Source organism: Schistocerca cancellata, chromosome 8 (assembly GCF_023864275.1).
Source record: "Schistocerca cancellata isolate TAMUIC-IGC-003103 chromosome 8, iqSchCanc2.1, whole genome shotgun sequence".
NCBI lineage: Eukaryota > Metazoa > Arthropoda > Insecta > Orthoptera > Acrididae > Schistocerca > Schistocerca cancellata.
The window spans coordinates 284,766,864-284,784,521 of NC_064633.1; the positions used below are offsets into that span (position 1 = coordinate 284,766,864).

At 41.0% G+C, this 17,658-nt stretch overlaps 1 protein-coding gene across 1 annotated transcript in view; it reads left to right on the top strand.

The window, feature by feature from the left end:
- LOC126094947 (malate synthase-like) overlaps positions 1–17,658 on the top strand; it is a 115,485-nt gene that overhangs the window by 72,320 nt on the left and 25,507 nt on the right. The window contains exon 8 of the mRNA XM_049909599.1: positions 6,402–6,513. Coding sequence (XP_049765556.1) covers positions 6,402–6,513 — 112 coding nt within the window. The remainder of the gene's footprint in view (positions 1–6,401; positions 6,514–17,658) is intronic.

Sequence of the window (17,658 nt, forward strand, 5' to 3'; positions counted from 1 at the left end):
CGACTTGTGGGTTATTTGGCGGTCTATGCAAGAATGGTCTAATGTCTGTATTTGTGTCTTTGTATTCTATATATGTCAGCTGAAATTTCTCTTCTATATCTAACACGTGTGTCTCTTCGTGTTCTATTTGTGCTTGTTCTGGTGGCTGTCTTAAGATTTCGTTTTCCTCTGATTGTTTAATTGATGGCGTGTTGTTCTTTGTTTGTTTGCTCTGGGATGTTTGAGTCCATTACTGTATTTTCTTCTTCTTCTGATTGCACATTATTTTGTTCCAGTATTTGTTGTACTTGTTGTTTGATGTTTTCTAATTGTGACTGGGGTATCCTGTTATTTTTTATTATTACACGGATCTGATCAGCTAGTCGTTATTCTGTTAAAAATTTTAATTCCGGGTATCTGGTAATAAATGTTGTATATACTTGTGATCTGTATCCAGTTGTGTTGGTTCCTAGGTTTGTTGCTTGGTAATAGCAGAACATGAGGTGTCGATTAACTTCATCTCACCATCTCATCCTCTGTCTTTGTTTTCCTTCTAGGGTGGTTGCAGGAAGCATATCCTGCAAAACACCTCTATTTGGATTTAAATCGTTTTCCAGTTGGCTAGCAGTGTCGTTACCATTGTGGGCGGGCATAGGGTTCAAGCGTCGTCCCCGACCATGACGGCGCTTGTCCGAGGCTTCTTTAGTTCTGTCCTGAACCAAGTAATCACACTAAAAGGGGGGTTAGCCCTTCTAGTGGTTTGTTCTTTTCGTCGCCTTTTACGACTGGCAGAACATACCGGAGGCCTATTCTTTTATTATTATTATTATTATTATTATTATTATTATTATTATTGTTATCAGTTTATCATAAGCCCCCACCCTGATTCTTATCTTTAAACTGGCATCAGCTTTCACAAACACTTGTGCATATAGAATGTATAGTTTCCCATTCGGATAGTTTGTGTGGGTGCCTCGTCCACCTTAAAATAGAATTAATGGATATTCCATCCGACAGATTATTATGACACTATCCCTCTAAGCCAAAAGTTCGTCACAGGATGCATAAGGTAATACCTCGGCAAAACTCCTTCCACGTGTTGTCAATGTTTGGTCTAAGGCATCCAGAATATTCCTGAAAATTCGATTTGAGGTGAGCTTAGGTTCGTAGCCTAGGACTGGCAAAACTCTATAGTGGGGTGGTCCGCAGGGTGGAAGAGTTGCAGTGAACACCGACACTGCATTCCTCTTTTGTAACCCATCAAGTCTACTGTTGCTAGTTCTTGTGATTCCTACATTTCCATCACCAGCTCACAGCCTAGGGAACAAACACAATATATCGAAGGCCCCTCAGAACGGTAGCCCCTCGGATAGTTGACCTTCGCAGTTCCACCAACACACGATAGCGCTGTCCGTGTCACCGACTAATGAGGACCCTGCTATTGTTACGACCATAAGGCATGCATTAAATGCATAAAGCGCGCTAATGATTAGTGAAGCTACTGCAGGTGCCCAGCCGAAATATCATCCATACAAGTAACCGATGGTCCTTAACATCATCGGATAATAACAAAGTAAGCTGCCAAACTGCCAAATTTTCTAAAAAATGTATGCATGCTGAAACGTCCCCTTAGAACAATTTATACATGACTGTGCTTTAAACTGACAGACTGTGCTTAACCTGACAGACTGTGCTTAACCTGACACACAATATTTTTAGCGCAACGCAATCTGACTTCCAATAATCCCTACAAAAGAATGGCCCTGACTAACATTAACCTATACCTTTCACAAATCACTTACCTCACAAAAATCTTCGTTACTGGAACTACTGCAATACAGCGAGCGCCACTACTGCCAGCTAAATAAAAGATTCAAACTACGGAAGGCACTAACTACTGATAGGCATAGTTAGCAAATGAAAGATTTTAATAGAGAACAAACAATGTATTTACCTTAATATCATCAAAAGTCATAATATATGTAATTTCAAAACTCCGCCATCTCTCTCCTCACATCCACCACTGCTGGCGGCTCACCTCTAACTGCGCAACACTACGCGCTGTTCACATCCAGCTGCCGCTGCCCAATGGCAGACAACAATGCAAACTGGCCACAGACTACACACGGCACAGCCAGTGATTTTCATACAGAGTGCTACGTAACGTTGCCAATAAGAAAACATAAACAGCCTACTTACATAAAGAAAACATAAACAGCCTACTTAGAATGCTTCCTTAAAAAAATGAGAGTTCCTATTTAAAAATAGAATATTTGCACTTGCTTCGAATAAATTTGCCCATAAGGTACTAACGTAAGTAACATAAGGAACCTGGTTCGAAATACTGAGGCATTGGAAAACAATTATGGCTCTCCTTCCAACACAAAAATACGTACTTGACATTGTGAATGTTGTCTTCCTAGATCTACATCTACGTTTATAATCGAAAACTGTTACAACCTAATCCTTTCCCAACTATTTCAACAACGTTGCGACGTAATGTTTTCTTCTTTAAAATGAAATTAATTTTAAAGTTATTGCGGTTAGAAGCTCGATGAAATATAAATGTCTGTATGGATAGTGTAAAACATTGACTCAGGCTACTTATCTTGAGATATGCTCGTTGTCCTGATATTCTTGAGAGAACTCAATTCACATTTTAGGTTCAAACAGCGTGTAATGTGAAATAACAGCCGCGCGGGGTAGCCACGCGGTCTTGGACGTCCTGTCACGGTCCGTGCGACTCCCCCTGTCGGTGGTTCGAGTCCTCCCTCGGGCATTTGTGTGTGCGTCGTCCTTAGCGTAAGTTAGTTTACGTTAGATTAAGTAGTGTGTAGGCTTAGGGGCCGGTGACCTCAGCAGTTTTGTCCCATAAGACCTTACCACAAATTTCCAATTTGTGAAATAAGAGAAAGATACGCCTGTATACTTCCCATGGTAGGTTTATTGCACACAGTGACTCAGGTAGTGTGTCACAAGACCACTGACCAATAATGTGCCCCTCCGATCCGAATACCGTTATTTTATAACATCCCATTCAATGTTTCCGTTTTATTACAGCTTTTCGATACTTCAGATAAAAATAATTACATCAAATTGAACTGACACGCGCATTGTACAGTTGTAAATACTCTCTTCAGTTGTAGACATACAAGTCAGCAAAATTACAATGTTATTATAAGAATTTGTTTGAAATATGTAATACAAACAATCAACTTACTAGTTTTCTTAATTACACGAAGATGAAAGTACACTCAATGTTCCTCGCATGTATACGCCTTATACAGGGTGTTACAAAAAGGTACGGCCAAACTTTCAGGAAACATTCCTCACACACAAATAAAGAAAAGATGTTATGTGGACATGTGTCCGGAAACGCTTAATTATGTGAATGCGTTTATTACATTAAGAAATAAATACTTAAATTATGTACATTTTTTTTTACACATTGACGCTAGCAAATCACATGGTATTTTTGGCATTTAGACCAACGGACGAAAATTATGTAACACAGCATTATACGGTTTCATTGTTCAATAATTAGAACAGAATACATTCATTTCAGACTTCCCGCGAATTAACCGAGTTCTATAGGTTTGGTGCATTGTCGTTTCAAGGTCATACACGTTTCATATCATTCACAAAGCACGGAAGCTGGTGCGAACATTGTAATTACACTGAAGTGACAAAAGTCATGGGATAGCGGTATGCACATCTACAGATGGCGGTAGTATCGCATACACATGGTTTTGGTGCAGCTGTCACTTGTACTCAGGTGATCCGTGTGAAATGGTTTCCGACTCGGTTATGGCCTCACGACGGGAGTTAACAGACTTTGAACACGGAATGGTAGTTGGAAATAGACGCATGGAACATATCATTTCGGGATTATTTAGGATATTCGATATTCCGAGATCCACATGTCAAGAGTATGCCAAGAATACCAAATTTCAGGTGTTACATCTCATCGCGGACAACGCAGTGGCCGACAGCCTGCAGTTAACGACCGAGAGCAGCGGCGTTTACGCAGAGTTGTCAATGCTAGCAGACAAGAGACACTGCGTGAAATAAGCGGGGAAATCAATGTGGGACGTTCGACGAACGTATGGGTTAGGAAAGTGCTTCGAAACTTGGCTACTATGGCAGCAGACGATTGCCTTTACTAGCAGCACATCACCTGCAGCGCCTCTCCTGGGCTCGTGACCATATCGGCTGGGCCCTAGACGACTGGAAAACTGTGGCCTGGTCAGAAGAGTCCCGATTCGAGTTGGTAAGAGCTGATAGTAGGGTTTGAATCTGGTGCACACCTCACGAAGCAATGGACCCAAGATGTCAACAAGGCACTGGGCAACCAGGTGGTGGCTCCATAACAGTGTGGGCTATGTTTACATGGAATGGACTCGGTCCTCTGGTCCAACGGAACCTACCATTGACTGGAAATGATTATATTCGGCCACTTGGAGACCATTTTCTGCCATTCACGAACTTCATTTTCCCAAACAATGATGGAATTTTTATTGGTGATAACGCGCCATGTCACCGAGCCACTCTTGTTCGTGGTGGGTCTGAAACCCATCGAACACTTCTGGGACATAATGGAGAGGTCAGTTCCTGCACCAGTGACAGTTTCCCAGTTGTGGATGGCTATGAGGCAGCATGGCTCAGCATTCTTGCAGGGGACTTCCAACGACGTGCTGAGTCCATGCCACACTGAATTGCTGCACTACGGCGGGCAAAAGGAGGCCGACACGATATTAGGAGTTATCCCATGACTTTTGTCAGCTCAGTGTACATTACAATTATTCCGTTAGTTGGAATCTGGGTGATTACTTATCCTAAATGGATTAAGAGTTGTGATACCTATCGGCGAAGTAAATCTCCGAAACCGGACTGTTATCTAAAAAATCCACTGTGGTGTGTGTGGTCGAGTGTACTTCCCATTACCACTTGCAAGGTTTCTCCCCATTAGATTCGCGTTTGTAGCGCGGGAAGAATGAGCGCTTAAATGACTCTGTGTGCACAGCAATTGGTCTAATCTTGTCCTCGTGTTCTCTATGGGAGCAATATTACGTAGGGGGTTGTAGGACTCCCCTGGAATGCTCACTTAATACTGGTTCCCGCAACACTTACATAGCCTTTCGCAGGATAGTTGGCGTCTTCCTTCAGGTTCTTCAGCATTTCAGTGACGCTCTCTCTTGAATTAAACATACCTGCCACCATTTGCGCTTCTCTTCTCTGTATACATGCAATATCTCCTGTTCCTCCTGTTCTATATGAGTCTCACATACTGAAGCAATATTCTAGAATGGGATGCAAGAGTGTTTTGTGACTACCTTCTTTGTAGACTTAGTGTACTTTGGCAGTATGCCACCAATCAACTGAAGTCTGCCACCAGATTTACAACTGAACTTAAGTGATCATTCCATTTCATACCCCTACAAATAATTGTATCCAGATAAATAAATATATGAACTGAGTGATTCCGGTTGTGATTCACTGATGTTTTTGTCATAGTACAATAGGTTTTTGCGTTTTATGAAGAGTAAAAATTTAAATTTATGAATATCTTAAGCAAGCTGCCAATCTTTAAGCCACGTTGGAATCTTATCTACACCCTCGTCCAAATAATGATTGTATTATACAACGACAGTGGATTTTTCCGTTAATGAAACAGAGTAAAGAAACCTATAATAATATTGCTAAAAACTATTGTAATTGCACTAAGTAATTGTGGTGAATGTATTTTCAGTATTATTCAGTTACTGTGACGTTCATAAAATGCATGTACCCGCAGGCCTCATCGATTTCACTTACTTTTCAAACTGAGAACCTTTTCAAATTGAGAACCTGCAAAATTTTCAGAAGTTTTGCTTTACATTGCCACGGCTTCTTCTGAATTTTGCTGTTACAACATCATCATAGGTCCCCTCTTGTCTCACTTGATCCTTGATTTGTCGTAATTCCTATGATTGTGAACATTATTTAGTCAGCGTAATGTCAGAGTTAGATAAATGATGACCTTATTTGTTGCTTCATATTAGCTATACTGTTTAGTACAGCCAATAAAAATTTTATTTCGAACGCTTGTTCCTGATTTATTGATGAAACATCGTGTTAAATTTTGACAGTCAGAGCTAGTCTTGGTTGTACTCTTCACTATCACTGATCGTTGAATATCCTGCCCTGCATGAAGTCTGGCAAGTCTCTCAATAGAGAGCAAGTTTTCCTATATGTCCCTGCAACATCAGCCAGACGCCTAACAGATTTTAGCATAAATAAAAGTTAACCACACTACTTGTAGTTTATGCCTCTGTCATTGAATATCATATTTTCCCAACTCTACTATAACTCTGTTATTTGAAAAGAAACACCCGGAACATTGGTAAGGCCGTATCTACAGGCTTACATTTTATGTTTTACAGCAAAGAGAAGCTCGTAGTGGACAAAGTTTGTCAAGCGAAACTGCAGGAGATTCAACATGGTGTAGACGGCTTCATGGTATATGATTTGCGGTTGGTTCCCTACGTGAATCAGGTAAGTTAAATACTTATGCACAAAATGATATCATATTTAAGGTCACTCTTTGTGAAAATACCTGACAATTCAAATAATTTTAAAGGAAAGTAAGTACTGCAAGCTTTCTCTCGATGTGCTAGAGATCTCTTAGGGCGGATGATGGTATATCTGTGCCACGTAGAACTGATTCGGTTATTTCTGAAAGACCTTATATCCACACTAGATAGTTTTGGGAAAAAACGGGAAAAATTACTTTAAAATGAAACTACCGATCCCGGGAAAACTATTTCTTATACGTCAGCAATGAACATCACAGAATGTATTCTGCAACAAAAATAGTTTGTTTTACATTGAGTAGCAAGGAAGCTATGAGCTTCAGAGTTCTGTGAAGTAAAGGCTCTTTAGCTATTACTTCAGTAATGTTCTTTTTATGCACCCGACATTTACGGATTTATCTTCTTAAAAACAGATATACGCGTTTGAGTGCTAGTTGAACATTTAGTATGCGTATAGATTGCGCTGGGTAGACAACTAGCATATATTACTACAGCTGTGATGTTCGATGCGTCTGGTAAAGTTTTAGACCATGACACTACTCCTCTTCTTCAGGAACTGGTAGTATACCGTTACAATACTATACATACTAGCACTGGATGTATTTTATAACGTGATTCGTGTATGCTGTTTTATCACGTTTGGTTGGAACACTTTCATTGTACTCTAGACACCAAGGACCGTCACACGTTTTGTTATCGGCAAGCATAGATCCAATGAGTGCTTCACAAAGGCAGTCAAAGGTGGTCCCCTGATATGGAGTGTTTGAGATGTATCTGAATTATGATAAATCAATTGTACTGAGTGGTATCTTTGATTGACTTTCCAGTTTCCTTACCCGAGATTCTGTTTAGAGTCAACCGTTCTTGTAGAAATTGAGCCATCAACTGTTTAAATCCAAAATTTCCTTCATGTTGACCATGTGAACTGTAAATTTATTGTACTAGCATAGTTTACAATGATCGTTCACAACTAAACTGCCACTTCTCCACGAGAAAAGGGTTTTTAGAAAAGAATGGGAATATTGTTGGCTTCCTGTGTCGCCTCCTTAGTAATATGATGACACCACCCGTGGAGAATCAGAAATTACAATAAAATGCTTTTACCAAAGAATACGACGAAGGGTCTTTCAAAAGTGGCTTATTAACTTGTCTGGACGACAGAAATGTGCCTTAATATGTATAATGCTGGATATGGGTGGACAGAACATGAGAAAAATTGAGTATGTCTTTCCGAAGCTCGATCTCAGCAAAGTAGTTGTCTGTAGCTGTAGTCAAAACATTCCCAGCATGTTTACGTGACCAAACGTAAGTACAATCCTAGTTTGGTTTTGATGAGACGACACATCAGAAATACATGTATGAGACTCCTTGCAATACTTCCTTCAACTTAATGGTAGACTCTGAGAAATGATCGTCTTAAATATCTCTGAAAACTCCAAGGATAGAACATATCTACGATTTTTTGTTGATGAAGATTGTGACTCTGTGGCTCATGTAGTGACAACATCTACGTTCTCATACAGCGATTCCTTTTCATTCCTAGAAATAAATTAAATTAAATTCACACTGTCCTTCTGCTTGAGAAAAAAAAACAAGGTATGTTTCGCATACCAGCCGCATTTAAGTTACGGAAATAATTGTTTTACTCACGATGTAGTTTGTTACTCATCTGTAAGGAGCGATCAAAATTTACCGTTTGAGGGTGTTGGTGCAGCATACATGGAACTCAGTGAGACTCCGATGCGGATATATACCACCGACCTGTAGGCAGGCGATTAGTATGGCATTCGTGTCATTCGACCTGAGTGCGGTGAATGCGGCAACGTGATCTATGAGGACGTTATTACCAAACGCGTCCAATCAGGACAAACGTGATTTTTTTTTTCCTTCTGCCGAAGGACAGACACTGGTAGATATCCAGCGGAGAATGAAGAACATGTATGGAGCAGCATGCCGGTCGAAAACAGCCGTTGTGGACAAGGGACGCTTCGTAATTACGCACGTTCCCATATCGCCGGCCGGAGTGGCCGTGCGGTTTTAGGCGCTACAGTCTGGAACTACGTGACCCCTACGGTCGCAGGTTCGAATTCTGCCTCGGGCATGGAGGTGTGTGATGTCCTTAGGTTAGTTAGGTTTAAGTAGTTCTAAGTTCTGGGGGACTGATGACCTCAGCTGTTTAGTCCCATAGTGCTTGGAGCCATTTTGAACGTTCCCATGTCGCACAGAAGTTACGCCAACTCATGTGGGAGACACTCGAGCACCAGCCGTCCTATAGACCTGACCTCGCCCCATGCGTTTGCGTTTACCACGCCCTCTGTTCCTTAAACAAGGCTCTGAAGGGTTGACGATTCCTATCGGACGAGTTTGTGAACCAGGCAGTTACGTTTTATCAAACGGGTATCTTAATCTGGTGCGTCGGTGAGGTGAGTGCCTCATTGCTCCCTTGCAATTTTGCCTGATTGGCATACCAATTCTGGACTGTACGGCCTTCGAACAGAAACTTTTTTATCGTCCCTTATACATTTACATACATACTTCGCAAGTCATCTTGTGGTGTGTCACAGAGGATACTTGTCATACCATCATCATTTCCCCCATTCTCCGTTCATTTACGAATGAACGTCGATAAACCTGCGTATGAACCCTAATTTCTCTGACTTTTACGTCTTTTACATTTCTCTTATTGTGTCTGCCACTGGAGTTTGTTTTGCATCTTCGTAACGCTATCGCACCAACAAAACGACGGTAAGTACATCTCTACGTTGAACGTTCAAATGGCTCTGAGCACTATGGGACTTAACATCTATGGTCATCAGTGCCCTAGAACTCAGAACTACATAAACCGAACTAACCTAAGGACAGCACACAACACCCAGTCATCATACGTTGAACGTCCTCTATTTCTTGTGTTAATAGTACTTGTTAAAGTTCCGTGTCTCATGAACACAACTGAGGACTCGATCGAACGAGTGTTTTGAAAGCGACTTCGTTAGTGGATGGACTACGCTTCCTTAATAGCCTCCCAATGAATATGTGGATTTCACTTAAGGTCGCTACAGTAACAGGATGCTAGAACTTAGGAAAGGTTGAGCGACTGATTGAACTTGAGTGCCAGTTTGAACACAACATATTTATTGTAAAGAGATAAATATAAAATTTTTAAATTTAACCAATAAAAGAAATACTGATACACTTATTCCAAGCCGTGCAGGATTAGCCGAGCGGTCTAAGGCGCTGCAGTCATGCACTGTGCGGCTGGTCCCGGCGGAGGTTCGAATCCTCCCTCGGGCATGGGTGTGTGTGTTTGTCCTTAGGATAATTTAGGTAAAGTAGTGTGTAAGCTTAGGGACTGATGACCTTAGCAGATAGGTCCCATAAGAAGTACATCAGAGAAAGCAGGTCTACAGATCTCGACATCCAAAACAGAATAAATTACAAATGTCGTAAGTATCCGCAAATTGCTGAAAACAGGTTTTGGAAAAAATAAAATACCTCAGAGAAATAATTCAAATCAATTTACTGAGAGAAGTAGCAAACTACGCCACATCCCAGACGATCAAAACGGCGCAGCAACTCTCCAAGGACACCTACAATAAAAGAATGAATTTCGATTCACGTGAAAATTAGAAACAATGTAACAGTTATTAATCCACAGAGTCTCTCTACGCAGCAGAGTGAATTCCAACGCTTAAAGAAAAAGCAATAGAAAAAATGGAGAAATAAGCGAGGAGAATCCTTTGAAAAATTCTTGGCTGTACCATAGATGAAACCGAAACCGCTAACTACAAATTAAAGAGCAACAAAGAACTCTTTACACTCTGGAGAATGTGGATCAGATTATTGCACATATAAAACGAATGGATGACAATAGATTAACTATAATATTCTTCCAATATTTCAGTAACAAAAAGGATAACTGTCTCAAATAGATTGAAAAAGACAAGAGATGAACATAACTGAAAAAGAAATTCAAAACAGAGAAAAATTCAGAACCAGAATAAAGTTTGAAAGAGAGGAAACGCTGAGTAATGCCCACCCAGGAACGAAAGCAATAGCTGAGTGAGAAAGTAAAAAAGTACAGTGGAGACCAGAAGAAAAACTTCGTTCGAAAGAACAATTCCTCCGCGTAATTGGAGGTGTTGGTAGAAGGAGGTGCTCACGTAGAAGAGCGTGTTTTACGTTACTGCGTGCTAGATGTTTGGTTCAAACGAAAGACAAAAAAAAAAAAAAAAAAAAAAAAAGAAAAACACACACAAGAGGAAATTACCCAAATGGAACGAAAATTGGCAGATGTGATGACCATGTACAGACAAACAAATATTAAAGTATCAGAAAAACTGGAAGGTTTATTCAAGAGAAAGAGCTTCGCAGATTAAGTCAACAAAGCGCTAGTCCACCTCTGGCTCTTATGCGGGCAGTTATTCAGCTTGGAAGTGATTGATAGAGTTTCTGATGCTTGTCTTTGCGCCTACCGTACCCTACTTTTGCCAGCAAGGTCACTGCAACTGTCTCCAATTGATAACTTTTGGACCATTATGGCCTCCAGCCAACTCGGGACCAGTTGGATAGAATTTGGCATGATATCCCTCAGGAGGATATCCAACAACTATGAATCAGTGCCAAGCCGAATAACTGATTGCATAAGGGCCAGAGGTGGACTAACGTGTTATTAGCTTGCATAATTTGTGAAGCTCTTTCTCTTGAATAAACCCCAGTTTTTCTGAAATTGTAATCATTTGTTTGATTGTTCATCTTCATTGCATTTACCGTTTTTTTCGTCTCAATCGAATAAGTCCTTCGTGGTATGACTTTTTTATTTTGGAGTGTACAATAAGAGCGAGTAATTTACATAACAACCGACGTCCTTGCGGCAGCGGTATCATCGGTTCCCGTTAGATCACCGATGTGAAGCGCTGTCGGGCTGGGCTAGCACTTGGATGGGTGACCATCCTGTCCGCGCTGTTGGAAATCGGGGTGCACTCAGCCCTTGTGAGGCAAATGAGGAACTACTTGATTGGGAAGTAGCGGCTCCGATCTCGTAAACTGACATTCGACCGGGAGAGCTGTGTGCTGACCACATGCCCCCCCCCCCCCCCAATCCTCATCCAGTGACGCCTGTGGGCTGAGGATGGAACGGCGGCCAGTGGGTACCGTTGGGCCTTCACGGTCTGTTCGGGCGGAGTTTAGTTTTTTAACAGACAGTATTTTCTAGTGGTACGTATGGTACTACTGTACTTGTTACCAGCATCTGATGATTTCGAAGATACAACAGACAACTTGCTAATCTACACAACTTAACAGTAATGGCTCAAATGGCTCTAAGCTCTATGAGACTTAACTTCTGAGGTCATCAGTCCCCTAGAACTTAGAAGTACTTAAACCTAACTAACCTAAGGACATCACACACATCCATGCCCGAGGAAGGATTCGAACCTGCGACCGTAGCGGTCGCGCGGTTCCAGACTTTAGCGCCTAGAACCGGTCGGCCACTCCGACCGGCAACAGTAATCTGATTCTTGATTTACCGTGGATAACCCCAGTTGCTGGTTTCTTATCTAAAGGCTTGCAGGCCAAAAAAAAAAAAAAAAAATTGTTTTCGTTGTTTCATATACCTATTGCCAAAATTTAAAATCGTGAAATGCCGTTTTAATCTACTTATTTAGAGGTATAATTTTATCTTAAAGGTTTAACACAGTAAGACAAGTTTACAATAAGAAATTGTGTATTCGTAGTGAGGCAGCGTAACTTACAGAGCGAAAATTACCTCACTGTACACACTCATTGTTTGAGAATGAGAGCACTTTCATACTTCCAGCAAACTTTACACACACTTTTACGAAATTTTTTTCTCGCTGACAGGCCTCTCCCCCCGTGTTGCACTGAGATATCATACAAGAAGAGTTCGCGTTAGCTGGTAACAGAAGAGCCGTAGCCGTCTGTCCACAAGAGGAACATTGCTGCGCGCGAACCAATCACGTAGCCCGAGAAAATCACGCCCCCTGGAGCGACAGCGCTATCAGGGAGAGGGCTCTAAAGTAACCGCGCACGAACAGAAATTGAGAGTTGCAAGTTGTACTTCAGCGCGAGTATTACTAGGCAGTTCCTGCCGAACGTTCGTCGTGTCTTCAAGTTATCGAGTGAGATAGAAACAGTGGCCGATAGATAGGCAGTGGTTAGTCTTCAGTAGAAACAGAACAGTGAATAGAATTATCGTGTGTGGACACGCTGCCTAGAGATTTAACTGAGTACTGTTGGTTTGAAACTGTCCTTCGAATAGTACATCAAGGCAGAACATTAGTTTGCTTCCGATTTTGGTATAGAGAACATTATTTAGTTTCTGTTCATGGACCTGACTTTGTTACAGAGGCTGCGGTCTAATACGCGTTGTACCATTCGAACAGAGAGCTTACTGTCACGGTGTTTACTACCGAAATGCAAATGGCAACGAGCGGCGGGCAGCAAGGCTGAATCAGGAGACCTATCCCCGCCGACAACAACCACAGCACTCAATGTTTGCAACAGTGTTTCTCCGTTTGTCTGAGACTAAGCCGTTTCACGAAGCAGAAAACCGTGAAGGACATACCCGAAATGCTCGGATATCAGACTTGGAGGAAAATGTGATTAACACTATGGAAAGCGACCGCCGAGCCAGTACCACGCACTTGGCCCGCCAGTACAGGTTAAGCCAGACGATCGTGTGGAACATTCTCCATGACAACTGTTACTTCTCTTGTCACTTACAGCGTGAGGTATTTTATTTAGCGACAGACCTTCCACTTCCAGAACAGTTTTGTCCCTTATTTCTTCACCAGGCAACCACAATTCACGGATTTGTGTCATCCATCCTAGTCACAGATTAGGGTTGTAGCCTATCCCCGATTATATTCAATCTGTAGAGAGCAAGCAGCAAAGGGAACAAATGAAAAATTTGGAGCAGGAATCACAATTCATGAAAAAGAAATAAAAAGTTGAGGTTTCCGATGAGATTGTAATTTTGTCAGATACAGCATAGGACATGGAAGAGCAGTTGAACGGAATGGACAGTGTCTTGAAAGGAGGAAATAAGATTAACATCAACAAAAGCAAAACGAGGATAATGGAATGTAGACGAATTAAATCAGGTGATGCTGAGGGAATTAGATTAGGAAATGAGACATTCAGACTAGTAGATGAGTTTTGCTATTTAGGGAGCAAATTAACTGATGATGGTCGAAATAGAGAGAATGTAAAATGTACACTGGCTATGTCAAGGAAAGCGTTTCTGAAGAAGAGAAATTTGTTGACATCGAATATAGATTTGTCAGGAAGTCTTTTGTGCAAGTATTTGTATGGAGTGTAGCCATGTATGGAAGTAAAACATGGACGATAATTAGATTAGACAAGAAGAGAATAGAAGCCTTAGAAATGTGCAGCTACAGAAAAATGCTGAAGATTAGATGGGTAGATCAAGTAACTAAATAGGAGGTACTAAATCGAGTTAGGGAGAAGAGAACTTTATGGCACAACTTGACTAGAAGAAGGGATCGGTTGGTAGGACATGTTTTGACGCATCAAGGGATCACTAATTTAGTACTGGAGGGCAGCGTGGAGGGTAAAAATCGTAGAGGGAGACCAAGAGATGAATAAGCTAAGCAAATTCAGAAGGATGTAGGTTGCAGTAGTTACTTAGAGATGAAGAATTTTTACAGGATAGAGTAGCATGGACAGCTGCACCAAACCAGTCTCATGACTGAAGACCACAACAACAACAACAACATATTCATTCTTGCTTTTAGTGCTAAAGAAACTTTGTGGCCTGCGACAAAACGTTAGCTATTTCTATACACAGGTTAACCTCTACAGGTTAAGAAGTTGTCTAGACGTCCCAAGTCTCCAAAACGTTGGAGTATAATAATGTTCGAAAAGTACCTCTTCGCACTTCTTCCAAAACGTGCACAACCCACGTGGATGTAATAAAACAGTTCCTCACGCGTTAATTGTCGAGGGTAAGATTTTATACATCATTTCTGGAATTATTTTTCTCTCCTCCTTCTGAAGATTTAACTGCAAAGTTCGTTGTACTGATGTGCTATGAACAGCTAATAAACACAATTCGTGTAAATCAACAGACGCTCGTAAAACTGATATTTGATCCAGCTAACAAAATTAAATCTGGCCTTATCTGTGAACAGGACAATGAAAATCGGATTCCGAAGATCGATTTTCGTCCTCTGCAGTTACCTGGCACGTAAACATGGTGTATGAAAGATTTTCTGTTTTTTTCGGACTCACATTGCATACACATTCGTTCGTGCTCTTCACCAGAGGTCCGAATTTTGGCCGCTAAAGTAGGGCTGTTTATCTGGAGAGTATAAGCTGTACCAGAAATCCTTCTGGCAAAGTTCTAGTGCGTTCGAAACATCTGAACTGCCTTTACGTTCAGTTCTTCAGATCTATGTATGTACTAGAATAAAATGGGGTCTATAACTTTTTCAGCAGTGATTTTACGGAGTGAATTGTTGTTGTCACCTATTGAAATTACAAAATTACAATTTCATACTTAAAGCTTTTGTATCACTTATACCCTCTCACACATATTTCCTGTTCTACAGTCACGCGCGCTGTTCGCTTTTTGTCCTTAATCAGGATAAAATTTGAGGACGTGATGCTAATACTCTCTGAAACGACCTATGCCCGTTATAATAGCCTCCATTCGGAGAGAAAGAGAGTCTCTCTTCAGGTGTGCCATTTCGACCTGATACCAGTCATTGATGACTATATTTGGCAGAACTACCAATTTATGTAGATGTTGATTGCTGCGTTTCACCTCCTGTTCCAAACAAACTGATAAGCCAAAACATTATATGGTAGAACTCTAATTACTCGGATGACTTGTAACCAAATATCAGGATAATCGAAGAGATCATAAAAACAGGTCATTCCTTTAAATAAATCAAAGTTTTTGTACACATACTACAGCAGTATTAATTTTATAACTACATAACAATGTTGTTTAGATTTTGTAAGTACTGTGCTTACATACTGTGTTACTTCTTGAATATACCAGTCAGTCAGTTGTTTTGCTGTCTTTAATGGTTTTCGTGGAGCCAAGTCTCGCATCCACTTGACGGTGAGTAGCTGCATAAGGTCACAGGCCACCGCTCCATCCATGCTGGCGCAGTGTCGAGACACGCAAACCCCTCACCAACTGACGGTCCCGTATCTGGATCACTGATAATGTCATCCTCCTGACCGTTAGTTTCTTCTCTCTCTCTCTCTCTCTTTATCTATCTATGAATGATTTTTTCATCGTCATTGAGAATTTGGAATTGAGGGTCCATAGAATCACAAATAAGCTACTCTCCTGTATCTATTGCAATTCAATCGAAACGTCCAGGAATTTTCAAAAAGATTCCTACTTTCTCAAGTGATGTTTGGTCTTCTGCCATTTATCTTTCTTCATTTTCATGCTTCTTCTTTTCATCTTTGTCGTTCAAAACCAAGCTCTTTTCAATGTCGTCTTCACCAAATGCGTCCGCCACCATCTAAGTGAAGTCTTTTAAATTCGGTGTTTGGTAATGAGCCACAATGCCTTCTTCATATCCATCTCCTATCAAAATTTTCTTGAATAGTTGTCTTCGGTAATGTCGCTTCATAGTCGCGATAACCGATTGTTCCACTGGATGCAGCAAGCTCGCTACATTTGTCGGCAGAAAGAGTGTCTTGAAACGTCCATCTTCTCTGTCAAGAAGGCTTTCTGTGGGGTGGGTGGGTGGTGGGTGCACTGTCCAGGATTAACATCACCTTACTCTCTTCATTCTCTATGACCTATTGGAAATTTTTACTTCAGTTACAAAAATTGAATCGCACCATTCGCAAAACAAAGTAGCAGTGGTCCAGGCCTTTGGTTAATCCTTGTAAAAGACGGGAAGTTTTCAACATTTTTCGATTTTCCTTTCAAGATAAGGGTATTTTGTGTTTTTCAGTAGATTCAACACATTTCAGCAAAATAAAAAGGTCTTTACTAATCTTATAGCCAGTAGCACTAGTTCCCTTTTACAAGCTAAAGCTGTTTCAGGTAAAGGTTTCCGAATAAGGCCTGTCTGCTCTGTGTTGTATAAAAATTCAGGGTAATAAGATTCTGCTTCGATTTTGAATTTTTCAATAAAATATTCTACTGTCTTTGGGTGTACTGATAGTCTTTCGCCACTTAAATTTAACTCAATGCTGTGCCTCGCCTCGACATTCCATAACAGGTCATTGATCGCTGTAAATGAAGACAAACTGAAGATTTTCTTGGCTTAAAGTTTTGCATCCTCGCAATGAGAAAGAGGATTTCACCATGCTCGCTGCTGCAAAAATCACTTGAATACGGCCTCTCCAAGCTCTTTGTTTCCTGCTGTTTTCACTGCTTTTCTCGGCGAACTCGCAACTTCATTCTCAAGGACAGACACAAAATTGAAAATTCAGGACTTGTTTTCTTATGCTTGAAATTGCTCATGTTCCCAAGCGAACATCTCGGCTAATAGCTTACCACTCACGCCTTTTTCTCATTGTTCAAGGACTTTTGTTTTGTCTGCCAACGATAAGAAAAAACTCTTCCTTTTAGAAGACATATGCACACACTAAATTAAAGCACTCCCACAAAACAAAATGAAAAACACGGAAGATGAAACATACAGCGACAAATCAGTGTATACGTTACGTTCACAACACATATACGCTGCAGTGACAAAGTCAGAGAATACCTCTTAATATCATGTCGGACCTATTGAGCGAGGTGGTGCGAATGTTATCACACTGGGCTCGCATTCGGCAGAACAACTGTTCAAACTCGCGTTCGGCCAACCGGATTGAGGTATACTGTAATTTCTGCAAATCACTGCAGGCAAATAACAGGATGATTACTTTAAAAGGGCATGGCCGATTTCCATTCCCTTTCTTGACACAGTCCGAACTCCATGTCGATGGGACGTTAAACTTAATCTTCCTCCTTTTAACCGGCGTAGTGGAGCAACTCAACGAATCATGGACTCAAAAAGTCGTCGGAAGACTGCTGCAGAAATATTGAGCCTTGCTGCCTCTACATCCGGCCATAATTTCGAAAGTGTTGCCAGTGCAGGATTTT